This window comes from Pteropus medius, unplaced genomic scaffold (genome assembly GCF_902729225.1).
Source record: "Pteropus medius unplaced genomic scaffold, Ma_sr-lr_union100, whole genome shotgun sequence".
Taxonomy (NCBI): Eukaryota; Metazoa; Chordata; class Mammalia; order Chiroptera; family Pteropodidae; genus Pteropus; species Pteropus medius.
The window spans coordinates 6371933-6399788 of record NW_024340700.1 but is presented as its reverse complement, the minus strand read 5'-3'; the positions used below and the strand labels follow the sequence as shown (position 1 = coordinate 6399788).

General features: G+C 58.1%; 1 protein-coding gene across 1 annotated transcript in view; it reads right to left on the bottom strand.

The window, feature by feature from the left end:
• SMOC2 (SPARC related modular calcium binding 2) overlaps positions 1-20846 on the bottom strand; it is a 121510-nt gene extending 100664 nt beyond the window's left edge. Inside the window, exon 1 of the mRNA XM_039881788.1 lies at positions 20569-20846. Coding sequence (XP_039737722.1) covers positions 20569-20652 — 84 coding nt within the window. The 5' untranslated portion in view covers positions 20653-20846. The remainder of the gene's footprint in view (positions 1-20568) is intronic.
• Between the last annotated feature and the right edge of the window lie 7010 nt (positions 20847-27856).

The following is a 27856-nucleotide window of genomic DNA, read 5'->3' as shown; positions in this document are numbered from 1 at the left end:
AGCATTTTAAAAATCTTTTAAAAATCACTTGCAATGTGGAAATCACAGTACCATAAAATTAAATAGATACAGCAGAAAATATATGTACAGTAAACTCTCAACAGCTCACATTTGCTGTTTTTTTTAAATGTTTTGGAAAGAATTATTCTGGACGTGCCTCGGATGGCCGTGGAGAGAAGCCAGACTTCTCTCAGTGTTCGGCATCTTAAGGTTTGTGGCCTGAGATGCATCTAATATGACCTCATCAAGAAATAAAATGTCAGAAAAACATTCTACAGGATTCTGGACTAGAAATCCTTTTCAAAGAGTTGCTTATCCTCGTTCAGCATAGAACAAAGTCAGGTCACAGGTGGCCAAGTTTAAAAACAGGATGTTTGTAAAGCAATAAACTAGGCACACATGGTAAAATAGCTTGACTGGCAGGTCTTTTCGATGAAAAAGATCTTATTCTAAGGGGAGAGTGGGAGCCTTCTTTCTGAGGCTTTTATAGAAAGACTAAAATTCACTGGGTAATTCTCACCCTTTGATGTGCATCAGGACCTCCCGGAGACCCCACTTTTAAAAAGAGCGTGTGTTGGCTCCATCCCACCCACCTTGATCCCGGGACTCAGAGTAGAGGGAAATCTGCATTTTTATCCGCTTGGTGGATGGTTCTGATGGATGTTAGCCTGACTCCCACGAGGAGAATCTCTGCCCTAAATCACACACGCGGTCTCTTAGAAAACCAATTTTGAGAAAATGAACATATTTAAAATTATGTATGTATTTTCTATGAGCTGATCGAGCTTAGAGAAAATTATTGTTTCTAATTTAGTCCTCCAGCCCAGAGACAAGGAAGAAAACACATGCACGATTTCATCGGATAAACTGGAACTTTCCACTCAATTTTCTTGAAGAGACGCGAAAGCGTTTCTAATGAGACCGCAAGGAGAGGGCAGCGGCCACGGCCGTCACGTGGGGACCACGCTCCGTCTTCGTAAGTGTCGTCCGCACCGACCAGCATGGTTGGCTGGGAACCAAACGCTCCTCCTATGTGGGATTTGGCTTTCGATGACGGCCCAGATTTGCATGATGCTCTGAATTGCTAAAGTTTATTGATATCAGGACACCGTTTACAAACAGAGAGATTTAGAAAACGGCTTCTGTATTCAAACCCTGACCCTTTTAACTCCGTTGCTCGCCTCTGCTCAACCAACCAAATCTTCATGTTTATATAAACTAGTGAACCCACATCTGTTTACAAAACACAAGTGCCCCAGCAAAGCCCACCCCGCCGTCAGTTGTGCCAGACTTTCCTCGCTGCGGAATGCACTGCTCGGTTAGGAGTTTCCAGGAGAATAAAAAATTCCGGGAGGCGCTACTGAAGTCCTGTCCCTTCTGGTGTTCACGCAGGTTGCAGAGACAAGACCCTGGAGGACCCAGCTCTGACCTTTTACCAGCCATGGCCACAGAGGATCACCCTACGATCAAAGAAAGGCGCCAAGGCTCAGGAGGCCAGGAGCCCGGCCTGGCAACACGAGGCAGCACCACCCCGCCCCGCATCCTGTCCAGGTCCAGGATGGGCACCAGCAGGAGGACGTTGCCAGGTGAGAAGCTACCAGACCCATCCGTGAAGGGTGGCCAGATCCGCCTTAAACAATTAATCCAAAGTGACCTAATCCACAGATGACCTAATTGTTGTTCTTACACTACAGTGGCAGTTTTCTTTGAGACCACAGAAAAGCAGGATTGTCAGGAAAACTGCTCAACTTAAAACATGAATTAAGCACTTTAGAAACATTTACAGGGTGATGCAGAAATGAGCTTTGCACTTAAAAACTTCATTATCGACCTCAGGGCTCAGAATAATATTTACATGATGCTCTGCCCCAGTGGTGGGGAGCGGGGTGGTGGTTATAGGTGTTTCTTATCCACCATCTACACATTTGAAAGGAGGGCTTTGAAAAATCACTAACCAGAAAAGTCCGCCAACACTTTGGGACACGTGCTGGGAGAATCGGAGCAGGGTCGGCGAAGGCCGGACTCACACGTTCCTCACCCACGCTAGTCACTGTGGGAACCGAAAGCCCTGGAGGTCCGTTTGTCCGCCTGTTACAAACACGGGCAAACATATGGGCGCTTTGTCCGCCATGCCTCATTTTGTTCCCTATTGTGGGTACTCATTCGACAAGAGTGTCTTAGCTGAGCCGAGGCACGGCCAAGAATGCAAAACTAAATGCTTCCTGGAGTTGCTTTAATGGGATAATTATGAGTGAAATGCACCCGCGTTTTAAAAACAAAGACATAAGAGCTTCAAGATAGGCAAACGCCGTGCTCGCCTCCTCTCAGCACAGCAAAATTACAATTAAACTAAGCATCATTCAGTTAAGGACACACAGAAGAGGCCACCTTGAGACTGGTAGGAGGGGTGGAGACGCAGAATGGGCTGGTTCCACACTCGCATGTGGTGGTCAAGAATCAGGAGGGACACTTTGGCTGTGGGGGTCCCCTGAGGAGTGAGGGGTCCTGGCTCCACACTGGGCTCCCCAGCCCAGGGCTCCAGTGCCAGTAAGAGAAGTCCCCACCAGGCTGGCTGTGAAAACCAGCAGGGACAGTGGCCGAGTGAGAGGAGGGCTGTGGGAGTTGCAGACTTTCCTCTTAGGGGCCCACGCTCAGAGTCACCACTGATGGACTCACTCGCTCTGAGCTCCGGCACTGGGGACGTAGCTCAAAAGATGTCAGGGACACAGGGAGGAACTGGGTCATCTGGCTTCAAGGTGAGGGCTAGAGGGGCGGCTTCCTCCCAGACACAAGTGCTGGCAGAGGGCATTGTCCCTTCATTGAGCCCTTCCCTGCCTGGCATGAGAATGCAGGCAGCCACCATACTGAGTCTCCACCAACCTGGCTGACGTGACTCACCCTGCCCCGCACACATGATTCCCTGAGGCCCCGCCCCTCCCAACACGCCAGCCCCCGAGCCGCCTCCAGTGGCTTTCCCACACAAACGGCCTGTCTTGGCTCATGCCATGGACTTTCCTAAAATCTCTCAAAGGTTCGCAAACCCCAGACAGGCAGCACAGGCAGCATCTGGCCTCGGCATGCCCTGGACCTCTTGCTGAGCAGTGCCAAGCCCAGCATTGTCAGCAGCTGGCCTCAGTTTACAGCTCAGTCTCTCTTATGCACCTCCAAGCTAGCACAAATGACAACCATCTGCAGAACACTCTGTAGTTCATACCAAGTGGCTCCGGGCAGGACACAGGCAGCAACTGACCTTGGCCTGCACCAGAGTCCCTCCCAAGAGGCCCAAGAACCAACACACTGGTTGCCAGCTACAGACCACACCAGAGCACCACCCAACCACCTCCACAAACCACACACCCAAAAGGCAGACTCAGCAGGCACCAGAGCCTGGCTAAAGAGAATGCGGCTCCATAGGGTCAGCCCCTGCGCAGCAGCTCCTCCGGCCAGTCCTCACAACCAATCAGCCTGAGGGTCCATCCCTCCCACTGATGTGCCAAGAGCAACGAAGGCTCAACTAGAAGAGGACACGCACAACCCACATAAGGGACACACCTGGAGTACCTGGCACAGGTGACCATATATAACATGTGCCCCACAGGACACCTGCTATATAAGGCTGCTCTACTCAGACCAGGAGACATAGCAGCCCCACCTAATACGCAGGGGGGAGGCCACAGGGAGGCAGCCAAAATGAGGAGACAAAGAAGTATGTGCCAAACGAAAGAACAGAACAAAGCTCCAGAAAAAGAACTGAACAAAATGGAGATGAGCCATCTGCCAGATGCAGCATTCAAAACACAGGTTACAAGGGTGCTCGATGATCTCAGTGAGAACTTCAACGAGAGCTCGGAAACAAAAATAAAGATTAAAAAGAACCAGTCAGAGCTGAAGGGGTCCCATTAGAGCAGGGGTCCCAACCCCTGGGCTGTGGACCGGTACTGGTCCGTGGCCTGTTAGGAACCAGGCTTCACAGCAGGAGATGGGCGGCGAGCAAGCTAGCAAAGCTTCATCTGTATTTTCAGCCACTCCCCAGCACCAGCATCATCACCTCAGCTCCACCTCAGGTCATGAGGCATTAGATTCTCATAGGAGCACCAGTCCCTTGTGCCAAAAAGGTTGGGGACCCTCTGCATTTGAGGGAATTAACAGTAGATTAGATGAAGCAGAGGATCAAACCAGTGATTTGGAAGATAAAGTAGCAGAAAACACCCGATCAGAACAGCAACGAGAGAAAAGACTCCAAAAAGGATAGTTTAAGGGGCCTCTGGGACAATATCGAGTATAGCAACATTCACATCATGGGGGCACCAGAAGGAGAAGAGAGAGAGCAAGGAACTGAACACCTATATGAAGAAATAGTGACAGAAAACTTCTCAACCCTGTTGAAGGAAATAGACATACAAACCCAGAAAGTGCAGAGTCTCAAACAAGATGAACCCAAAGAGGCCCACACCAAGACACGTCATAATTAAAATGCTAAAGGTTAAAGATAGAGAATCTTAAAAGCAGCAAGAGAAAAGCAGTTAGTTACACACTAGGAAACTCTTATAAGACTGTCAGCTGATTACTCAACAGAAACTTTGCAGGCCAGAGGGCTTGGCACGAAATGCAAGGACCTACAACCAAGATGACTCCACTCAGCAAATCTATCATTTAGAATTGAAGGACAGATAAAGAGCTTCCCAGACAAGAAAAAGCTAAAGGAGTTCATCACCACCAAACCAGTATTACAAGAAATGTTAGAGGGACTTATTTAAGAAGAAAAAAAGATCAGAAACATGAATAAGAAAATGTCAATAACTACAAATGTATCAAAAACTATTTTAAACGTAAATGGATTAAATGCTTTAATCAAAAGATATAGGATGACTGAATGGATAAGAAAACGAGATGCTTACATATGCAGCCTAGAAGAGACTCACTTTAGATTAAAAGATACACACAGACTGAAAATAAAGAGTTGGAAAAAGATATTTCAAGAGAATGGAAATGGAAAAAAAAAGAAAGAAAAAAACCCTGGCGTAGCAATATTATCCCAGACAAAACAGACCTTAAACCGAGGCTCGGACAAGAGACAAAGAAGGACCCGTAATTCCACTTCTGGGTATTTATCAAAAGAAACTCAAAACACAAATTCAAAAAGACATATGTATGTTTATTGCAGCATTATTTACAATAGCCGAGGCATGGAGGCCACCCAAGTATCCGTCAACAGACAGACGGATAAAGAAGAGGTGACACCTGCATACGATGGAACGTTACTCATCGTGAGAATGAATGGGATCTTGCCGTTTGGGACAACGTGGGAGGACCTTCCGGGGACTGGGAAGGGTGGAGTAAGTCAGACAGAGAAAGACCAATGCCGTCCGATTTCACTCACACGTGGAATTTAAAAAACAAAACACGCGAACAAACAAAACAAACGAACTCATAGATACAGAAAATATTTCGATGGTTGCCAGATGGGAGGGGCATCGGCAGATTGGGTGGAAAGGTGAAGAGGTTAAGGAGTACACGTCGGTAGTCACAAAACAGTCACAGGGGTGCAGAGTACAGCATGGGGAATATCGCCAATAATGCACTAGCCATGTATGGTGTCAGGGGGCACTGGACCTACCGGGGTGATCACTTCCTAAGTTACATAAATGTCTAATCGCTATGTTGTACACCTGACACTGATAATAATATTGAATGCCAACCGTAATCGAAAATAAAAAGAATATTTTAAAAACAGACGTCATTGGTGCTTCCTTAGAAATGTAGAGAGCTTTGCAATTTTTTGCTGTAGTTTCATTAAATATACAATAAATCTTTTCAATTAACACATACCACGGTGAATATAGGAAAAGTCTACATAAGAATGACCCATGACAGTGACAGCACAAGGAAAATCACCCTCGATCAACAAAGTGTCCAGTGAACTCAGTAAGACATCTGAAAGCAAAATAGAACTTTCCACAGCGAACCAAGATACGTTTCACGTCTGCGATGCTCACGTGGACAAGACACCGTCCGTGTTTAGTGGGACCGGTTTGCTCTTGCCAGAGCTGCCCTTGCCACCCAGGCATCGGCTAATAATCCCAGAGGGTCTTTTCCTTCCTGAGGAGATTGTTTACTCATCCGCGGTGAAAATAATACGCCAGAAGTGGCGCTGGGCCAGCTGCCCCTCGGCGGACTTTGAGTGGAGGACAGTGACAGTTAATGCCACGCTAGACATTGTGGAAGGAATCTCTGCGGGGCCATCCCCAGAGCGGGCACCACCAAGGAGGAACACGCGAAGCCCCAGGCCAAACAGCGGAAGAACAGAGCCCAAGTCCCTGCTCCTCCCCGGGGAGTCCCCGCCCCTCCCCCGCTGCCCCTCCGGGGACACCGTGCCCCGCGTCTCCTGGCGTCCGAGGTTGGCTCAGAAGTGCGAGCAGATGGATCCGTCCGCAGGCCGGTGCCCCCGCCAGCATGGGAATGCCCCGATCGGCCAGAAATTTCCGCGCATTTCCCTCACTTCGGGCCGGACCCCGCAACCCCAGGGCTTCACTGCCTCTGCCTTCTGATGTCTGGTTCCTTCAGCTGCCTACGGGCAGCGCACGGAAAGGTCAGAACCACCGGGTTCCAGCACCCACTCTGGCCGCTCACAGTGACCGCCTCGCCCTTCACGCCCTTAGGGGCCGACGCTGCCGTGCTGGCATTCACGGAGGCCCCATTTCCTTATCCTTGCACCCCAAGCACCACGTAGGGCGTGGACATCTCACAGACATGTGCCAGGACGGCGAGCATTTGGAGCCAGGGTCCAGGGACCTGCCAAAGCCCTTTCTCATGCCCACCCCGGACCTTCCCTGACGGCACGTGGCTCCTCCGCCCAGGCGCCCGCGGGTCCCCGGCGGCTCCTCCCCGTGGTCAGCGCCAGCGTTGGCTTCACTGACTCGCTCGTCCCAGGTGTGACTCACGGGAAGAAGGCTCCTCTGACGCGCCGCTTAAAGGGGTCCCCTCCAGACGCTGCCACGTGCTTCCGGCCCGGGACACAGATTTCGCGTCCACGGATCCAGGGGACTCTGAAACACTCGCTCAGTGAGGCTGCGGCCGTGGCCGGCGCCTCACCCAGAAACCTGAGTCACGATCCTGCCCCTGACCGCCTGCCAGGCTGCCACCCGCCGGCCCGCCCATCGGCCCCGTGTCCCGGGCACCTAATCCCTCCGTGCCCCGGTTCCCTCCTCTGCAGAGCGGGGCAGTGAAGCCCCTACTGCGCCGGGCCCTGCGAGGGACAGAGGAGTCACTGTGGTGACGTCATCCCGGACAGGGCCCTGAGCACCACGAGGCCACACTGACTGTCAGCCATTAGCAACCCCCATGGCTTCACTCTGCACTGTGCCGGCCCCATACACGGCACAAACCAGCACTTAGTTATTACGTGATGAGGTCATGACAGCACGGGCCCCGCCGAACGCCCAGCTCTGTGTCCTGAACATGGAGCTGGCATTCGGGCCAATCCAGGGGGCTTCCTGGAGGAGGAGGTGGCGTCTGTGGAGAGTGGGGGGCCCGCCAAGCAGGAGCACGTGGGCAGGGCTGCACCTGAACCCGCTCGGCATCACCGGGCTGAGGACGGCCTGGCAGGGGTGGGGGGTGCAGAGCGGGGCTGGTCGCCCCGGGAGCTTTCCATTCTGCCGGCCCCCACCCCACCCAAGATCCAGACTCACAGAAGGAGCGGTGTTGACAAGGACAGACCAAGATCACAGGGCATGGTGACAGAACAGGACGGTCCCCGTCACAGTACAGGAGACCCAGCTCAGTAGCTGCTGCGGCCCCCATGAGGGCACACGCCAGGATCACGACCAGGGAGCTGGCACCGGAGCCCAGGACTCCAGGACGGGCGGCACCCTGCTCCCCACAGGGCACATGGGCCCCGCCCCAGGGGAGGTGCGCTCAGACCTCCCGCCCCCCGGCCACCAGGCAGCGGGCCACACGGGGCCGTCCTCCCGCAGGGAGCCCAAGTCGTCACCGTCAGCTCTCGCAGCCGTTTGCCAGAGTCCGTGAGGCCCAGGTCGTGCTAAATTCCATCAGTCTGCCTCGCGAGGGGCCTCCCGTGCCCTTTTCATCGCAGAGAAAGGGACGGGCCAGCTGTGCTGAGCGTCACCGGAGAAAGGCGTCCCAGGCGAGGCGAGGCAGCCGGGAGGCATGGAAAGCAGAGACGTAGACGAGAATGTTCCCATTAGAACCGGAGAGAGAGGGGAGAAGCCTCGGGAAAACCAGCGCTCCCCCCTGCTGGGCCGTCTGTCCCCCCTGCTGGGCACGGGGCATCCCAGGCCGGAGCGCGGAGGGCGGCCTGGCCGGGCAGGAGCCGGCAGGAGAGGGGCCGGCCCAGCCCCAGAGCGCACAGAAGCGCCTCAGAGGGTGTCGCGGGCCACCGGGGTTTTCCGAGATTGCTCCAGCCATGCGCGTCTGGTTAGAGTCCGGCCCCCTGCGTGTTTACGAGTGGTGTCTCCCTGTCGCTTTATAATTACGAGGCGCCCCAGAGGCACAGCGCGGGGATTAAGTAATCACGGTTTAGTGAGTGCCGCCGGAGCGCTACCTGTCACGGCTCCCGTCAGTCACCAGCCCCGTGGGGCGCCCTGAGAAGTGGCCCCGAGATGGTTGGGCTACGGTCGCCTCGAAGCCGCCTGAGTTTTCACCCGGGCACGAGGGTGGCTTCACGCTCACCTGACCCCGTGCTGTGTTTTCACCCAAAGTGTTTGAACATGCACCCCGCTGGGCACCCTCACCGAGAGTCCAGAGGCTCGGGGACCCCTCCGGCTTATGTGAGATGGAGCGAGAGTCTCGGGGGGCCGAGGACGTCGGGCGGAACGGGCAGGGCCGAGCGTGACGAGGACAATGGCCGCTTCGCGTGTGCGCGGGTGTGCCCGGCCCGGCCGTGCCCGACGGCTCGCCGTGGGCTTTCGCCGGGTTTAGCGCCTTCGTCTGAGGTTTTCCCCTGAGCGCACCCTCGGCAGGGCGAGGGTGACGGCTCTGCTCAAAGCCTGCGCGGTGACTGCCTGCCCCAGCGGCCTCCCAGCAGGGCGGTGGCCCCACTCTCCCCTCCACCCCGGCCGCCCGCACAGCCCCGCTCGGTGACATGCCCCTTCTCGCTCCTGAAGGTCCCTCTCGGTTAACAGCACCGTCGTGCAAACCCTGCGGTGGCCTCCGAAACCACAGCGAGGCTCCTCTCCCATGTCCCTGCGAACCTGGCCGAACTGGACATTCGCTCGTAAAGGACACTTGTGCTCCAAAGCTTCGACGCCACGACGGCCACCCAGGAAGGCCCCACTTCCGAAAGCTGCCTTCGTCACCGTGGCACCGCGAACCCGGCCCCGGATCTGAGGCCCGGCAGCAGGAGGCCGTGGGAGTGGGAAGGACCCCACGCTGCTCGGCTTTGCCGCGAGGCCACACGAGGCTAACCGGAGCGGGCAGCCCCGGGGGGCCACCACCTGCCTGGCGCCTCCCAGGGCTAACCCCGCACGGAAGCCCAGAGATGCCCCCTGGTGACGAGTGGTGACAGGTCCAGGCCGCGATGTTCCGGAGGGAAGTGTGTGGGACCAGCTTTGAAATGGTCGGGGGCGACTGAGCAGTGCTCAGAAATCAGCCCCCACATTCTGACACCCCAAAAGCAGGCGGGGGCTGATCCCTCAACATGGCCCCGGCACCCTCCACACTGGGGGTCCTGCACCCCCAGACAGGCCACCGGGAAAGCCTCATGCGTCTTTTTAGGAACACGGCGTCAGTGGACAGAACGCCACCTTCACGCCACAGTGACCATGATGCCGGCCAGCAACGTCCTGCCCAGTGGCCCGTTTGGGCCACGTTCGCCTGGGCTTTGGGTGTAAAACTCTCTCTCCTCACAGTGTTTGCGACCCCTCACTGACCTGCTCCCCCGGGCCCGGCCGTGACCCCAGCCAGCCGGAGCGCCCGCCCCCCAGGACCGACGACGTCTGTCCACTTCTGTGCGTGTTTTAGCCGGGTTCTGTTGTGGAACCCCTGTCAGGTGCGTGGACATCGAGGAGCCCCCGGGAAGCGCACGTGGAGGAGGGAGGGAGAGGGGGTGACCTGACCACTTCCAGGCGAGCGGACGACAGAGAGGCCAGCCTCCCGTGACCTGACCAGACCGGGCGTGGGGGCCAAGCTGCGCCTCCCCGCTGGCCCACGTGAGCCCGTCACCTCTGGTTCTGCTCACGGAGACACACTGGCCCATGCGGGTTGCGGGTCTGCCACGAGGTTCTCATTTCTCTTCCCACCGTTTAAAGGAGCCACAGCCGGCCGCCCACGCCGGGGTCCACGGACAGCAGCACAGGGTGTCCCCGCCAGAAACATGGCCAGAGTGAGGCCTGACCGAGGGCCCATCAGCGCCACGCTGCCCCAGGAGCCCACCCGTCCCCTGCTTGACACCTGGGACGCTCCCCTTGGCGGCCCGGCCCACCTCCACCCATGGCCCTCCATGTCCCCCCAACCTCTGTCCCTGCTGGCCCCTCAGGGGGCCTCCTTGCTCGGCCAGGTGGCTCTCTGCACAGGACACTCCCAGCCCACACCCAGTACACGGGGGACTTTGTGACCCTCGTGAGAAGTCCCCTCGCCCCTAAGAGCAGCTCCAGACACGATTCTGCTCACGCACTTCACTGGGGCTGCTCCCCTTTCTCCAGCAAAGCCCCCTCTTTCCCCAGGGCGGGCATTAGGGTACTGCACCCGGCCCTCGGGCAGCCGATGGACACTGGAACTGGCCTCCGGCCACGCCCTCCCGCGGGAATTCCCGGCGGGCCGCGAGGGACACCTGGCCCTAAGAGCTGGGCTGTCACCTCTGCAGACCCACAGGGGGCCAAACTGTCAGCGAAACGGAAACCCAGAGAGCGTTTGCAGAAGAAAGGTGAAAAATACAAATTTAAAAAAAAAGGCCGGTTAGAGTCTGGCTCGGAGTCAAGTTCTGGGTGAAGTCACGTGTTCCTCTCAGACATTCGGCTCCCGGAGCCCCAGTCCACCCCGGGCCTCGCATCCTCCCTGGGGGACAGGCGGCCTGGCCTCCTGGTGTCAGACGAAGCAGCCATGGCCGGGGGCCCAGGGAGAGGAGGGCCAGGAGTGACCGCGTGCTCACGGGACAGAGTGACAGGCCCGGGGGCCAGAGGTGGGGAGGCAGAGAGAGACAGAGACATGGAAACTAAGACAACAGAGAGAGACGGGGGGACAGACAGAGAGGGACAGACAGAGAGGGACAGAGCCCCGGAGAGATTCGTCTCTAATTTTCCAGCTTTGCTTTGGCAATGAAATCTTTTATCGTTTTTTGTTAAATTTGGGGTTACATAGGAGAACGAGGAAGAGGTCTGGGGGAGAGGGCTGACGTGGCGGCAGGGCCTGGGGGCACCCATCCCTCGTGTGACCCGCACGCTCTGGGGACATCTGCAGGTGTCCCTGCGCCTCAGGCCCGCCCTGTCTCCAGTCACACGCCCCGCAGACACGCGTGGACACACGACCACAGAGGAGACGCCGGGCTCGGCAGCCGCCCCGACTCCACGGTCGCGGGGTGTCCTCGGCCCAGCCCCCATGGCTCAGCCACGGGGTGTCAGCGATGCCGAGCCGCCTGCTGCCTGTGCCACCGCCCAGGACCCCGGGGCCCCAGCGGAAGCCCCCGGCCCAGCATCACCCTGCCAGCTGCCCGCGTCCCCCCGTCAATGCAGGGACAAAGGCCCAGTCTGGGCCGAGCCTGGAAACAAGAGCCTGTGTCTCCGCAGGCCCGGCCCCTCGGGCCCGATGGCCCCAAAGACCAGAGGCTGGGGACGATCCGCAGCTGTCGCCAGAAATGCATGCTTTTCTCCGTCACCTGAGAAAGAGCACCGCTAGCAAACAGTGACGGAAAGGAGGGAGGGGGAAGGGAAGAATGCAGATTTGAACGGGGGCCAATAAGGATTTTTTAAAACGTCCTCCAGATTTTTGGATGCAGAGGAATGCGGATGGTTTCTGAGGCCGATGCCGGGGAGAGGCCCGGGACAGCGCGGCCGAGGGCGGTGGGAGCTGGCACGTCAGCGTCCCAGAGGACCTCTTCCCGGGGCACGTGTGTGACGACTTCGTGGGGAAAGGCTCTGGTGAAGGCGACACATGCGGGAACTCACGACCCGGAGAACAGGGATTGGAACGCTGACCTCGCAGGTGAATGCAGGAGGCCACTGCTTCCGGGGGCCTGGTTTGCCACGCGAGCCCACCTGGCAGCAGCAGACGACGTGTCCGGCCAGCAGCCAGCAGCCCGCCCCGCGAAGCCCTCCGCAGCCCCCGGAGTTTAGACCCAAACCCCACCCGGGATCCTGGTCGGCAGTTGGCTGATAGCGCAGATTTCAACACGCGAAGCCCAGACTTCCAAATAAAGGCGCGAGGACGTCGCAGAAAGTCCCTGGTTCCCTCTCGATCCCCTAACTTAGCATCTCCGCATCGTGAGTCAAATCCTTAACACTGGAGAGTTGCATGTGGGGCCCGAACTCATGCCAAGGAGCAGACGGTGGGGCTTTTTGTCATCGAGGTGGCAGAAGCTTAGCTGGGGGTCCGACCCCAAACCCCACCTCCCACCTGGTCCCCCCTTCCGGCCAGGCTGCTCTTGGGCTCCCCGCTGTGGGCCACGTGGGAAACGGCCTGAGGGGTGGGGCTGCCATGCAGGACACGCCTGCCCCCTCCGGCTCAGGCGCAGGCAGAGGCGCCAAGTGCAACACAGGGCCCCAGGGCCGCACCTGGACCACGCACCTGGATCACGCCTCTGAATGGAGATCCGTCCTTGGCAGCTGCCTGCAGAAAATGATCCTTCGCGGAGGCCGATGGGCACGAGCACACCTGCGGCCCCGCCCAGCGAGGACGTGTGTGCTCAGGCCAGAGCCGTCCCTCACCTGCCTCGCACTGCGGTGTTTCCGGGGACACACGCCCACGACACACACAGCTGCTTGGCTCGGCCTGGAGAGGATGCGAGAAGCTGCCACCCCACAAAGCTGGCGCTGACGACTTGGAGAGGAAGGTGCCACATGTAAAGAATTCGCTCCGGCGCACCGAAGTCTTCGCCCTGCGTGCCAGATGCATTCGCCCTGTCACTCGGGATGACACGTGCGTGTCCCCAGGGGGTGTCTCCAAATACTGGGAGAGAAGCTGGGCCTGAGCATGAAGAGGTGGGGGACCAGGCCAGGGTCCTGCCTCAGACAACCGAGTCTCCATCTTTAAACATCCAGGTGAGCGGCCCACAGAAAACGCACAGGTAATTCTTGCTGATTCAATAGCTGAACTTTCCAAGATTACGTGAGCCCCAGCCCCGCGCTTAAGCCAGTCTGTGCTAAAGCACAGAGACAAGCTCAGCTAAGGGAGAAGCACCGAGACAAGCTCAGCTAAGGGAGAAGCACCGACAGCTGCTGCTGGACGCGTGGTCTCCGCTGCGAGCAGCAGGGCGTGGGAGAACCTGGGCTGACGGGCGAGGCCGGACGCGGTGGCGATGGGGACGCGGCAGCTACCCTGTGTGTCAGCTTTCGACGGCTGTTTCCCTGCGGAGCATGTCACAGTCCCTCCGAAGCCAGGCGCACCAGACTCCTTACCGTGACTGCTCTCTGGGGCGAAGGCGTGAGGGCAAGTCTTGCGTGAGTCACACTGCGTGAAGGGTGCCCACACATCCTGGAAGGGGGGCCCGGAGCTTTTCCAAAATAGGCAGGGACGCTGTCGCCATCTGGAACCCTAATCCGCAAACTGGCCGGGAACTTTCAAAATGCCATCATTTGACAGTCTTGACCTTGATGGCCACCACATTATGGCAGGACACTAACTTCTTTTTTCCAAAGGTCATTATTCTAAAATTACTTTTAAATGTACTGTTTTTTGTGTGTTTTTTTTAATGTGTTCATCACTCAGACCCAAGTCCTATGTGGGAGGAACCGAATTCCACAGTGAATCTGCAGCTGGAAAAAACCCAACAACAACAACGCACTAAATTCTGCTCCGATAACTTCATTTAAATCTCTCGAATTGTTTTTAAAATTATAAGTGTGTATGGAATGTGTTTCTGATCTTGTCACTTCTGTTTCTTATTTTAAAGCGATTGGCTCTAATCCATGGGGCGACGGCCCCTCAGGGAGCCTTTTCATGTCGACTTGATTTCGAGCATAAGGAAGGGTGTAAGAGTGGCCTCGAATCGACGAGGGGATTATGCAGAGTCCTTCTGCGATATTTCTTTTGATTCGTGAATGTTCTTCGGTTTTATGGCAGAGTGAGAAAGTGCAGGCGTGTGAAGGACTCGCATGCAGAGGGGTCATGCTGTGTGTCCACGAGGCTGGCGGTCACAAAATCGGCCCAAGCCGCAGTGAAGAACAGGCGACTTTACGTTCGGTCTGAAACGCAGGGACCAAGACATGGAGAGTAGGGTGACCGCGGGCGGCGCCGAACGCCGGGGCCGGGGCTGGGCTGGGCCGTCGCCAGGGCAGCGACGCCTCACGCCATCCAAGCGCTGATGACACGGAAGAGAGTCGGTGAAACGCGTCTGCCAAACACGGGGGCTCGGCCAGGGCCTCGCAGACCCAGCCCCCGAAAACGAGCCACAGGCGCAGAAACCCAGACCATCGGCCCGGCCGCCAGCACTGCGCCCTTCCATCGCGGCTCCAACGGCTGCCAGGCAGCTCCCTGGTGCTGCGAGGTCCCCTGCTCCCCGCCCGCTCCCGCCTGCTCCCACGGCTCTGGCAGACAGGAGCCAGTGCGAGTCTGCGGCTCCGCGGGGTGGCAGGCGCCTCCCCCTCCGCTGCTCAGGAGGCCGTGGGAGAGGAGGCCACACGGAGCTTCCCCAGCTCGGTGCCACGCGGTGACCCGCTGTGGCATTCGACCCTCACAGCCGGCCTGGGCCCGGCCTCCTGGGCGCTAACCCTATTCCCAGCGTCGAACACCCTGGCCGGGTCCATAGAAGTGGCTACCACCTTCTTCAGTTCTTCGCAGCTGGTGTGGGACGGACCCGGCCAGGGCAGGCAAGGCGACGGAAGCCAGATTTTCCTGACCCCATACCAGGGGGCTCTCACCTCGTGGGTGGGGTAGACACACTGCTCCCAGCGCCTCGATCACAGAACAGAGGAGCGGAGAAATAAACAAAAACACCCAATTTGGCCAAGGTCGATGCACACGGCAGCATTTTCTGCCAAGAAACTGATGAACTTGGTCTTTAAGTGACTAAACCCAGCAAAGCAGGGAACATCCGGAATGAAACGGGCCTAACAGATTACGGCCTGCGGAAGCGTCCCGAACCGGGATCGAACTCACCGCAGATCATCGTGCGCCTAAAACCCTCGTGATTTCTGCAACTTCATTATTATTGGAGACTCCACGCCAGCAACCTCAAATGCCAGGAGTTAGTTTAACCGCCCCCCTCCCAAAAAAAAAACCTGCCATAGGCACGGGCTCGCGACGGATGATGCTGCAGATGCAGAGACGGCAGCGCCAGCCACCCGCCCACCACCGCTGGCCTCCAGGACAGAGCCGGCCCTGGGGACAGACGCGCCCGGCCACCCGCCACAACGCGCTGGCCTCCAGGACAGAGAAAGACACGCACTTCCCGAGGAAAGAGTAGGAGGAAGAGAAACTAAGGCGACCTCCGAGGAATCTGAGCCCGGCTGCCATGCAGGCGGTGACACGCTGGTGGCGCAGAAGCCCAGCGAGCGACCGTGACCTGGACGGGAGCCCGAGAGAGAAAGGAGGAGAAAGGGTGGACGCAGAAGGCAGGGAGTGTCACTCGCCGTGTGGACACTGCGTCCCCTGAACGGCCCCTTCACTGGTGACGCGCCGCCTCGTGTCGCCCACTACAGAAATCTGAATTTGTTACGGCTTCGGCCGTCGTGCTGAGACTGCCTCCGTGCCGGAAAGTCCCCTGAAATCTGGCTCGGTATCACGGTACACAAGTTTCCACTTACAATTTTTTTTTTTGACCCGGACAGGATAAATGCGAGTTGACATTTGACTTGGTTCTATGCATCTGTGTTTTTTCACCGACTTTTGCTCTCGGATTTTTCAGCCCGGGACTACAAAACCACGTAAGAATGTCTGTTATTCTCACTTTTACGATAATTTCTTCTTAACCCGTACGAAATTAGAATTTCACTTTCTGAACCCTTTCCCCCGGCGGGCTTCGGTTAAACATTCAATAGGTTGATATTCGAAGTCTACAGATGTACAAATATTCAGAGTGAAAGCTTTTACAAATATTAATATTTACAAATATTAATAGTGAAAGTCACCAACACTGTCAGTCAGGGAAGCATAAAGGTGACAATTCTGGTTTTCTATAAATTAACTCGGAAGGTTTTTTTCTTATTTTTTCCCTCTAATGACGAGATCCTATGCAAATCCATCATTCTCGGTCTGTGTCCCGTATGTGTGAAACAGGAAACCTTTTAATTTAAAAACACGTAGATGTCACCCTTGCCCAAAGGGCGGCGCTGCTCATCTCAGCGACAGCCCCATTGTAACTTCCGAGCTCGCTGTGCAGGTTCGTTTTGACCGGAGTTGGAAGCCCACGGCCTCAGGAGCCTGCAGCGGGTCCGCGGTGCCCAGTCCCGCGCGCTCGCGGGGCTGTGGGTCGCCATGGAAACGGCTTCCCGGTGTGTGATTTCCTCTCCTGACCTGCTCCGGTCCCCCTGGGGCTGCCTGAGCACATCCCAGGTCCCCGCAGCACGTGCGAGGGTGGGGGGACCCCGAGTCGCGAAATCGCTTGCGGAACCTTGGGCGCCGGTGGGAACGCGCAGACCCGGCCGCGCGCCTTCCCGCCACCACCACCCGATGCGCGCGCCTCAGCGACATCACTGTCAGACCTTCTCGTGGACATGTGACTAACGAAACGTTTTAAAACTTACACGTGAGCAAAGGCTGCTTTCCCATCTCCTGCCCCCCAAAGGCGTGCGCGCGGGGCTGAAGAGGCCGTTGGCACCCCGGGCACAGTCCCCAGACCAGCGCGTCCCCAGCACGGCCCGCGCCCGACCCCCGCGGGGACGCCCGGCCGGCCAAGCGGTCTGGGACGAGGCGGCGCCGAATCATAAAGTCCCTGGAGCTGACACCAAAACCTGTGCCGGGGCCGCGCCCACCTCGCCAAGGGAGGCGAACGCTCGGGCCAACTTCGGAGGCGCCTCCGTGGGCTTCGCGCGCGCGGACTCGGGGGCCTCGGGAACCCCGCTTCCTCTCCTCTTGAATGTGACACAAAGGAAGTTTCTGGTTCGATCGTCATGACGGTAAAACGAGGACACGAAGTGCCCTTACACAGTGCGTGCAGCTCAGCGACACCCATCACGGGCTCTCCACGGAGTCCCTCGTGGGCACCCAGTGGAGCACGGCCCCCTGGGGGTGAGAAAGGGCTCAGAGGGAGGTGGCTGGTCCCCGCCCGGGCTGGTCCAGCTGCTCTGCAGTGGGGCGACGCAGTCGGGTGACACCTCGGGCGACACCTCGGGCTCGAGGCCTGGGGACACGGGGGTAGAAATGTCTCTCCTCACTGGTCCCGGCTTTCCGGCTGTCCATCGAGCCGTCTAACTGCACCTCTGCCAAAGCAGAGGGTCGTGACCTGTCTGCGCGGCCAATGACTTATGCTGGAAGTCATTCTGCAGTCTCTGCCCTCCTCAGAACTTAAACAAGGCAGCCAGGCCCACAGCCAGCGGAGGTGGCCTGGCCTTAGGCTGCTCCCACTTCAAGGAAGAAGCCACCTGGGCCCAAGTCGCAGGGCATTAACACACTCAACGGCGCCATCTGCTGACCGGAATACCGCTGAGGTCTGACCACCGATGACCAGAGTTTACACAAAGCCATTGTGTAAAACACAGAAAAAACACAAAGGGTCTGATGGTGCCATTCCTAAAGGACAACCATGGTGAAAAATAAAATGGAAATTATCAAGCACAGCAGGTTCTCTGGGTCTTGAACACAGAATCGTGGAGGTGATCAAACCCAGTGACACACTCAGGCAAACTGTGCCCCAAAACGCAGGGAGGGAGGAGACAAATGCGCGGTTCCGAGAAGCCAAGTGACGACCTTCGCCACCCCAAGGGGGCGGGGACACCCCTGCTTCCCACCAGAAGAAATGGAAGGGACGGAAGGAGGCGGCACAGGCTGGAGGGCCGCGTCCCCCGCTGGCCCGTCCAGTCCACACAGCTCACCTGCCCTCATCACACATACACACACGCACACATGCACACACGCACACGCACACACACATGGAGGGAGAGCAGGCAGCGTGCCCCCAGCTCTGTGACGGGGGGGAACGTGCGGGGCCAGGACCCCTGCACACCTGGTGACACAGCAGCGTGCACGGTGATAACCGCGGAATTTGAAACCGCCTCGTGTGGACCAGCGACACGGTGTTAACTGGAGGACCCACGTGTGCCGGGCACGTTAAACGCCTTGTCTTCAGCCCTCGCACGTGCTACGCAGATATTGTTACTTTCTCCCCACTTCACAGACAAGGAAACTGAAGAAGAGGAAGCCGAGCCACTCCCAGCCTCCCACGCCTGCTGCTGCCTCCGGTTTACCACAGGTCACGTGGGTCCTGTGGCGAGAGAGCCATTCCTTTGTCTGCGAAAGAGCCTCCCGAGGACCGGAGAGCCATCTGCAGAGACACCAGCTACAGAGGAAGGTGCGGGACACGCGACGCCTCCTCGCGATGCCCCGGGTCGGGGGCGGGCTGCGAAGGAGTCCGCCAACATATTTTACAGCTTTCAACTTTTCTCCTGGATGCAAAAGCAACACAGCGTTTTATTTGCAAAGGCCGTTTTAAGACCAGTTCCGGAGCAGGGCAGTGAAACAGGCACCACGCGCGTCTCCCTTGCGAGCGGCTCCCCGCCGGGCCCCGCGTGTGGCTGGCAGCCCAGGAGCCCCTCGAGCCGGCTTGGGACCGCAAGGCACCAGAGGCGAAGCAAACAGTCAAACTCAAGGAGGGGAGGGAAGGGGAGCAAAGAAAATCTGCAGATTTAAACGGTTCCAATAACTAACCACACGGATCCTGCTCTCCCTCCCAGGGACCACCCGGCTGAGGCTCCCCCGAAGACAGCAGCAGATGACAGTCTGCTTTCTGCACTTGCAGAAGATCTGTGGCGACTGTAGGCGACGTGCTGCCACGGCGCCGGAATCGGACGCTAGGGTCTCGCTCGGAGAACCGGTCTGTCTCTGCGTTGCCTCTCGTCGGAGCATCTGTGTGCGTGTGCGTGTGCGTGTGCCTCTGCGCGTGTGTACGTGTGGATGTGTATCCCCGAGAACACACGCAGGAAGTGTCCGATGGCCCCCCTGGGGGAATCGGAGTTCTGATGGGAAGGCCGGGCGTGCGAAAGTTAGCAGTTTCTAATCGACGAGTCATTGTGAGACAAGGCAGGGACCCCGGGACGGCTCCAGAAGAATTTTAGGTATGAACCGCGAACTCACCAACTCCTTCCCCCCTCACACTGCTTTGAAAAAAAAAAAGAAAGAAAAAAGAAAGACAGAAAGAAAAAGGCTCACAGGAGTGCTTCAGACTCGCTGAAAGGCAGAGCAGGACCACAGCTCATTCCAAGCGTCTATGTTCAATACAATAAACCGTTCAGGACAAGTCCCCGTCCACTTAAAAGAGTCCCTCCGCCAGAGGTGTTCTCTCTGCCTGCGTGTTTTCTCAAGCACTTGTTCAAAAACACATTTAAGTGGAATGTTTTCGTTTCTGCAGATTGCATTAATTATGGGTTTGCGAACACTGCAAGCCCACGAGGTCCGCCCGAGCTGGGGGCTGCAGACGCGGCCCGGGCCAGCGGCCGGTGGCTTGGCTCAGCCCCCTGGACATAGCTCCGTGCTTGGCACCGCGCGCCTCGCCGGCCAAGGCCGTCGTCTAGAAGTTTCAGCTAAGAAAGAAAAACATACAGCGGTCAACCGCGGTGACCCATGCGCTCGGGCGCGCGCCGGCGTGCGCGCAGCACCGGCCCTGGGAGAGGACCCGCAGGGCAAAGCGGCCACAGGACGGGGAGGCGCCTCCTCCCTCCCCTTTCTGCCGCTTACACGAGTGACAGATGATCCTTATTTGTAACGTCATCTGCTTTTCCCAGCTGCACTTCGGGAGGTCTCCTGGAGAGCCAGGCCAAGCCTGTGGGCCCGAGGAGGGCCCACGACTTCCCCAGCGCACGCGCCCAGAGCCCGCGGAGACACGCGCTCCGGGCTGGCGGTCACCGGCACCGGGCGCCGAGTCCGTGGCGGGGCCGCCTCGGACGGTCCGCGGGGCGGCGCCGGTGTTCCCAGACCTTGTGTCCGCGCGAGGCCCTGCTCACCCGCGAGTCGGGGAGCGCACCCCAACTCCCTCCTACCAGCGGCGGTAGGACCCCACGAGCCGCCTGCAGCTGAGCAAGTCCTCCAAGCGGGTAGAGGGTCCCTGGTGGGGGTGGGGGTTGGGGGAAGGACCCCAGGAGCCCACCGAAGAGGGAGGCCGTCTGGCTCCGGCGCGCACGCCAAGTACCAGCCTGGGACCCACCTGCCCTGGCCGCGCCAGCGGGCGGAGGCACCACCTCCTCGAGGGTCACCTGCGCTCTGCCTGGGCGCTCGGGCCGGCGGGGACGCGGGCACGGGGCCGGGACTCACCGTGAGCGCCGAGAACTTCTGCGCGGGAGCCGGCGGGAGCAGCCCCGCAAGCAGCGGCAGCCAGCAGAGCTGGGGCAGCAGCATGGTGCCGGCGGGGCGCGCGGCCGGGAGCGCTGCGACACGGGGCAGCGGCGGCAGCCGGACGGAGGACGGAGGGCGGGGGCTGCTCCTGGTCCTCTTCCCACCGCTCCGCGAGGCCCGGACTCGACCAGCTGCCCCGCGGCACTGCGCGGTCCTCTGGCCCTTCCCGGCTTCTCTGGCTCCTGTCAAAGAACTCCAGAACGTCCCGGAGCCTCCTCCCTCCCTCGTCCCTCCTCCCTCCCTCCTCCCCGAGCCCCACCTCCCGCGCCGGCGCCGCGCCCCGCTCAGCTCCGATGCCCGCTCTGGCCCAAGAGCCGCCGCAGGCGGGGATCTCTGGGAGCGTGAGCCGCAGAGGGGCCGCTGGCCCGTGCTGGAGCTTGCTGGTGCCGTGCGTGGTGCCTCTTTCCCTGCGCGGGCGCACAGGCGCGCGCACACGTGTGTGCACATGCATGAACATACGTGTGTGCAAATATACGCGAGCGCTCACGCACACACGCAGGCACGCAAATGCGCGAGCACCCTGGGGGAGCTCCCTGGCACAGCTGCCAGGTGCACCCCACCCTTCTCCTGCCGCAGGACACCCAGACACCTACCTGGGCTGCCCCGCCAGCCCCGGGGGCCTGGTCCACCCACCAGAGTTAACCGGGGTGGGGGGACACCTAGGTCAGTCCCCAGCCCCCTGCGGTTCTCCTCAACCCCCTGACCCTAATGCCACTTCTTTCAGCCCAGAATGTCTCTTCTCGAACTTGCAGACTGATGGGCCGGCTATCCAGCAGAGCAGCCATGAGCAGAGCCTCGGCCAGAAAATATGTGCAGGGAGCTTTTGGTGCCTTTGTGCAGGTTACTCCACTCGGGCGGGTGTTTTGGACCCACAGGTGGGGGCTGACGTGGCCGCAGCAGCCGTGGCCCGCGGCAAGCCTGGCAGCAAAGCGCCTGCTTTTAAGCAGCTCTGTCAAAGCCGCCCGGGTGTTTACGCAGCCAGTGCAGGGCGTAGAGGCTGCTGGCTCCCCGGGGAGACTGGGTGGAAAGCACGAGGATTCTGCGCACCCGGCCCCTGGACAGTGCCCACTGCAGGCAGCATTGCTGGAATAGTTTAGCCTTGGCTTACGACGACAGGAAAAAGCCCGAATTCTGGCTCTCACGGAAAACCAAGAGTGAAGACTTTTCGAGAACAATGGGTCAATTGACTTGTCCGGGGCACAGGAAAAAAGGCCAAAACATAGAAAATCCAAATCTGGCTTTTAATCTGCTGTTTAATCCGCAGCTGTGGCTGTGAGTGGGGGTGGGGCGGCCGTCGCAGCAAATCCTGGGTCTGGCCGATGGATGGGACAAAGCCCGCGCTGTTCCAACCACCGGGTCCCAGCGGTAGGGAGAAGGCTTCCCATCTCTCAGGAAAGTGACCGACACCAGGCCACGGAGAGATGGGGAAGAGAGGCATCGTGCCCCAAGAGGCCTCCTCGGAGATTGCTCCTTCAAACTCCAGGCCCAGAGATCTGTGAAGCACTTTAAACACATTCCTGCTGGCCTGAGGGCTGAGGAGGAAATTATAAGAAAACTCTGGGGACTGCTCCAGGGTCCCGAGAAACAGGTGAGCAAAGCAGCTGCAAATGATTAAGTAAATAGGAATGCTATTAAAAAACATTAATAAAAATTAAGGTAAAAATAAAAAAGTAAACACCGCATACCACCAATTCTAAGATTACCCAAAGAAGAAAATTACATTCAAAGCTGACTGTAATCCTTCGAAAAGCATTTGCTGCTAAAATTTTGTCTTTACTTTCTACTTCGGCGAGAGGACTGCAAGCCATTAGCGGAAATATTTATTTGATTCTGCGCATCGACCTCTGGAACTCAGAAGACTGCAAAGCTGTTCATCCGCTCGCCCACATCGACTTCAAGGACAGACAAAGGGTAGACTGAGTGAGTCCCATTTCACAGGTGAAGAATGAAGACAGAAGTACAGGTGCCTCAGCCAGGTCCCATAAGCAACAGAATCAGGGCTCGGTCCCAGGCGCCCACACTCGCAATGCTGGGGATCCCAGAAGCACAGACGAAGCGTTCGTCCAAGAGTGACCAGTGAGGGTGGGCTGGATCTTCCAAAGACCCTTAGCGCCTGAACGCTAAGTACTCGTTTCTGTCCCAGAAACTCTGGAAGTACACTTGGGGGACGGTTTCATGCGCATGAAGAAAATTGATACATTTATTAAAAGCACTAGGAAACCATTACAGTGGACATCCTCAAGCCTCCAAGGAAGTCACGACCGGCACGAGATGCCACATAAGGACCCCGTTAGAAAGGGTACACAAGGACTTCACTTGGTTCTAAATTAAGACCGGAAGTAATCGGTTAATATTTTCCAAAAGTTCCTCTAGGACAGAAGAAGTTCCCTGGAAACGTGTTTTTTGGGGGGGGCGAGGGTGGGAGGGAAGTTAAATTAATAAGTGATAAGGGCTCATTCTAAATCATGGCTTGTGGACGCAGAATTTAAGTTTCTGGCACTGGGGAAAGTTACGAGACAGAGGCAGGAGCAACTCACCACCCCATACTGTAGCCACCGCCTGTACCTAGGGGACCTTTGTCCTTAGGCCATCGCCAAACGCTGTATCGGGTTTACTGGCTTACTTTTGTATTTATATTACTGTGCCAAAACTGCAAAAAGATTATTCTTCTGTGGACGTGATCAATTTAATTATTATTTCTGGCTAATGCGTGTTCGGCCAGAAAACTTTTCGTGGGCTCACTTTCCCCCCTCTGTAGGCGAAGTATGAGACCTTTGACCCAGTGTCTCTGCTGGTTCAGCGTCTGAGGCAAGAACCCGTTATCGTCCTGAGGGTCAGCTGAATGGGGGGAGGGTCACCGTTTGCGGCGTGCGCCCTGGGTTGTCATCACCCCCACTTCACCAGTCACTTATATTATCACTCTTTTCTCCTGGTTTCTACTTAACCCCGCGAGCATCTTCTCAGTCCACGGGGGCCCCGCTGGCGGATTCTGCACGATCGTCCTTTCTCACTGGCAGGCACGCCCCTCTCTGCTCGTGGAACTGCTTTACCTCTGGACAAGAGGATTGTCCCTTTGCGGTGGTGCCGAGTGCCTCTGGCCTCCTTCGCCTGTTCAACTGTGTCTTCCCTTTGGTCCATGAGTGACGGACGCGTGACCCTCACAATAGCCCAAGCCCCCAAACCCAGAAACCCGCGTGCCACAGGAGGGTGACCGGTCGAGGGTCATGGTCTTTACTCAAAGTCGACCGATTTAAATGTTCGCCTCATCTAGAAATAGCTTCAGAACGGCATCTAGACCGGTGTTTGACCAAAACGCCGGGTGCCATGGCCCGGCAGAGCGGACCCGTGAGGCAGGTTCTTGAGGCGAGAGTGACATCGGCAGTCACTTTCAGAGCCGGAGCCCCGAGAACGTGGTTCTTCAGAAAGAGTCCTCGGAGTGAACAGACTTGTCAGCGGCGCCCTCACAAGCGCTACGGAACGACCACTGTGCGTTTGGCTCCGCACCGGGTCCTTGTCGCGAGGAGACCCCACCTGCAAAAAATGGCAAAGCGAGTGAAAAAAACAATAGAGCGAGTATACGCCAGAGAGGACGGCTCGCCTCGCGAATTACCTGCGTCCTTTGCTCGTTTCTCCGCTTCATGTCAGAGAGCAAAGGCTTTCACCCAGGGGGCGTCGCTGTCGGCGGGCGTTTGGGGGGGCCGTGCACCCAGTGAAAGCCTGGCCAGGTGAGAAGATGGGGCTCACGTGTCAATCAGCTCATTGTTACTATAGCCGCGGGTCCCATCACCCCTGCGCCGCCCCGCAACCCCGGGGTGGGGTGGCCGAGGTGGCGAAGTGCGCTGACTCCAGGGCCCGACAGGCGGTGGTCCACGTGCGTGAAAACCAAGGCCGTGGAGTGCGGCGGCGGCGTCCCCCGCCGCGGCAGAGGAAAACGAGGAACGCTAACCCGAGCGGGGAGCAGCAGGCGGAGGCGGCTCTGGGGCGGAGCTCGGCGGTTCTTCACCTGGACGCTGGTCACGGACATGTCCATGCTACCTTCAGCCGTGCGCATGCGCTCATGATTTAATGCTGCTTCGACACGTCGATTTTCCAAACGCCGGTGTTTTATGTCTAACTGCTTCGCGGCAGACAACCCCGGCTGGCCACACGTTGTGTGTGCGCGATCCGTAAAGATGGTCATTCATTTCTAGGTATCACAAAGTTTGTTTAGAATGAAGATTTTAAAAAATAAATAGCGACTAGGATGCTGCATTGGTGGCAATTCATCGTGGGGCATAATAAAATTAATTTGAGCTCCCCACATATTAACAAGTTACGTATCTGACAAAAGAGAGGACTCGTAACCAGATTATACAAAGAACTCGTAAAACTTAATAGTTAAAAAGAAATTCCAATTAAAAAACGGGCAAAAGACATGAGCAGATATTTCATCAACAAGGACAGACCGATGCAGACGAGCACACGGAAAGATGTCTAAGGTCATCGGCCACCGGGAAGTGACAGCTAAAGCCGCGGGCGATACCAGCGCATTTTCAGAACAGACCGGAAATGACGACAGCAAGTCCTGGGACACACGAGACGAGAGAGCCTGGGTGACCGGCACTCGAGAGAGCCGCTGGGTGACCGGCACTCTGCGGTAGGAATAGGGGACGGCGTCGCCCCGGAAAGCACTTGGCCAGCAGAGACGCGGCCAAGCCACCTCCCCAACCTCCCCAGCCGGACGCTCTAGGGAACGGGATCGGCTCCGAAGTCCTCGTCCCCCGAGCGTTTCGAGTAGGCCATCATCTCCGCTGCTGTCTCTGCCACGCTGCAGCTCCAAGTTCAACTCTGCGCCAGACGCCTCCTCCTGCGTGTCTGCGCCCCCCACACCCCCGCCCACCGTCAACGCACTGAAAGCCGAACTCACTCCCCACGCTCCCCGCGTCCCCACGACGTCCCTCTTTAGCGTGGCCCACCATTCCGCCTCTCTAGCTAACCTGCTGTGCCCCGAGTGTCCCCTCGTCCCTTCTCAGTCTGCATGGCCGTTCGCATGTGCTCTTTGCCTGGCATCTCTTTCTCTGAGCTAGGTCGCCTCCCTCCCCACCGTGGCCAAATCGAGTCCTCCGAAGCGGCGGTGCCGTGGTGGAGAGAGCAGGTGTCACGGCCCCACCCGCTGACAGGCGGCGTGGGCATCAAACCAGCAGCCGATTCCTTCCACTGCTCGCCGCGGTGCCTCGTTAGCGTCCGTGCTGCGCATGCGTTGCCCAGTCAAGGCCAAAGGGAAAGCGGCTCCATATCTGCTTGCGCCGTAGTGATCCGTGATTCTTCTGCTCCGGGGTTTCACGCAGATGAAAGACTCATGACTCGGCTTGCTCGCTTAGTAGGTATTCCGCTCCGGGGGGCGTCCGTCCCCGTTGCACACGCAGAGGTCCACTTTTCCTGGGCTTCACGGGTCTCGATTCTCTCTGCTCATGGGAGAAATGGTTTTTATAAAAATGTTATCTTTCCCCCAGTATTATTTATTTTCTCTCCGACTTAGACTGGCGGCCCCTGACCTTCACTCTGCGGAGGGTCTGTCTCGATGGCTGGCTGCGATTCCAATTCCTGGGACCGTTTGCAGAGATGGCTCTGGTTCAGCACATCTGGCCGGGCGAGGCGTCCTCACGGGAGCAGGCCCTCCCACAGGAGCTCCAGCAGACCACCCTCGGTGCAGCCCCTGGGGGCCGAGCAAGCGGTGGTGACTGCAGGGCAGGGCCGGCTCCGTGCCAGGGGGCACTTCTGCCTGTGCGGGTCACGGCGTGGCACGGACACTCAAAACACGTTTGTAGGACTGACTTATAAAGCAGGATGGGTCGTCGAGCGAAGCTGCAGAGTCTCAGCCTCCGTTTCAGAGAACTCCAGGATGGACTCTCCAGCTGGTCACAGGCGTTAAACCCCTGCGGGCATCAGGGAAGCTGACCGCAGATGCCACTGGAGCTCCCGCCGAGGGACAAGCAGGAGGTTCCCGGAGACGCCACGAGGAAGGACAACAGGAAGCCGGCTGTCACACATAGGTTAGGCTGTCGCGGTAAAGTCGCACATACCTAACACAGCCCTTGTCCGATAACGCAGAAGCCGCCGTCCCTTTCTGGGGCTGGAGAACTCGGGAGCCCACGTCCCAAGTGGACTGTGCCCGTGAGACTGCCATGGAAGGGGCCGGCGCTCTGAGATGCTCCCGGCTGAGCAGAATGACACCGTCGCCCCGTAACGCGTCCCATGCTGTCCTGAAGTCATGCACGATGGAGGTCGACTGGGTGCAGGACCCCTCACGTACCGACCAGCTGCGTGTGGAGGCCCTAACCCACAGTGACGCGGTGTTGGGGCCGGGGGCTGGGGCAACTCGGTCTTGAGGGTGGAGCCCGGTGATGGGATCTGTGTCCTCCTGCGAGGGACCCCATAGAGCTCCCTCGCCCCTTCTGCCCCATGAAGACGTGGTGAGGAGAACCTGCTGTGGACCAGGAAGCGCCCCCGCCCCCCAGACAGCAGACGTGCCAGCACCCCGACCTTGGCCTTCGGTCTCCAGATCTGGGAGAGACAAATGCCTGCTGTGTAAGCCGCCGCCGTGGTCCCTCCGTTTCAGCAGACTGAGCGGACTCAGCTCCTTTTCCTGCAAAGTAATGGTCCGGGCCGATGACCCAGAGGGGACGTCTGCCTCTTCCCACATGCCCTGTCGCTTTGCACGGCTTCTTCCCAGCCCGGCGTTTTCCCCCGACGTGGGGAGTTTGTTGAAAAGGAGAGAAAATGCAGGCGAACATCGCTTCTCCCCAGGACGCCATGTGGTCGTCATCGGCCGGCCCAGCTGCTTCCACGTTTGTGCCTTTTAAATACTCGTCCTGCACAGACGTCAGACCAGTGCGCCTGAGTGCACGTCCCTGCCGTGGGGTCCTCTGCGTGCTCTCGGAGGAGCAGCCGGTGACGCCCGGGCAGAGGAGCCCAGCCCGCCCCGAGGCTGCGGGTACCGCTCCGGGAGCTTCCTGAGCTGGTCTTTGAACGCGGACCCCTGAGCCCCTGGAGCCATCAGAATATTCTGGGCCCCAGCGGAGCCTGCGGTAACCCAGGACAGGGAGACCGACGTCACCGTCCCTGTAACGAGCTTCGGGAGGGCGCCGTGCGCCCCGCCACGCCTGCGTCCCCTCCCACGGCTCCGGTCCCGTGTCCTTCGCTGCCACCGCCCCGCTCCCGCCCGGCT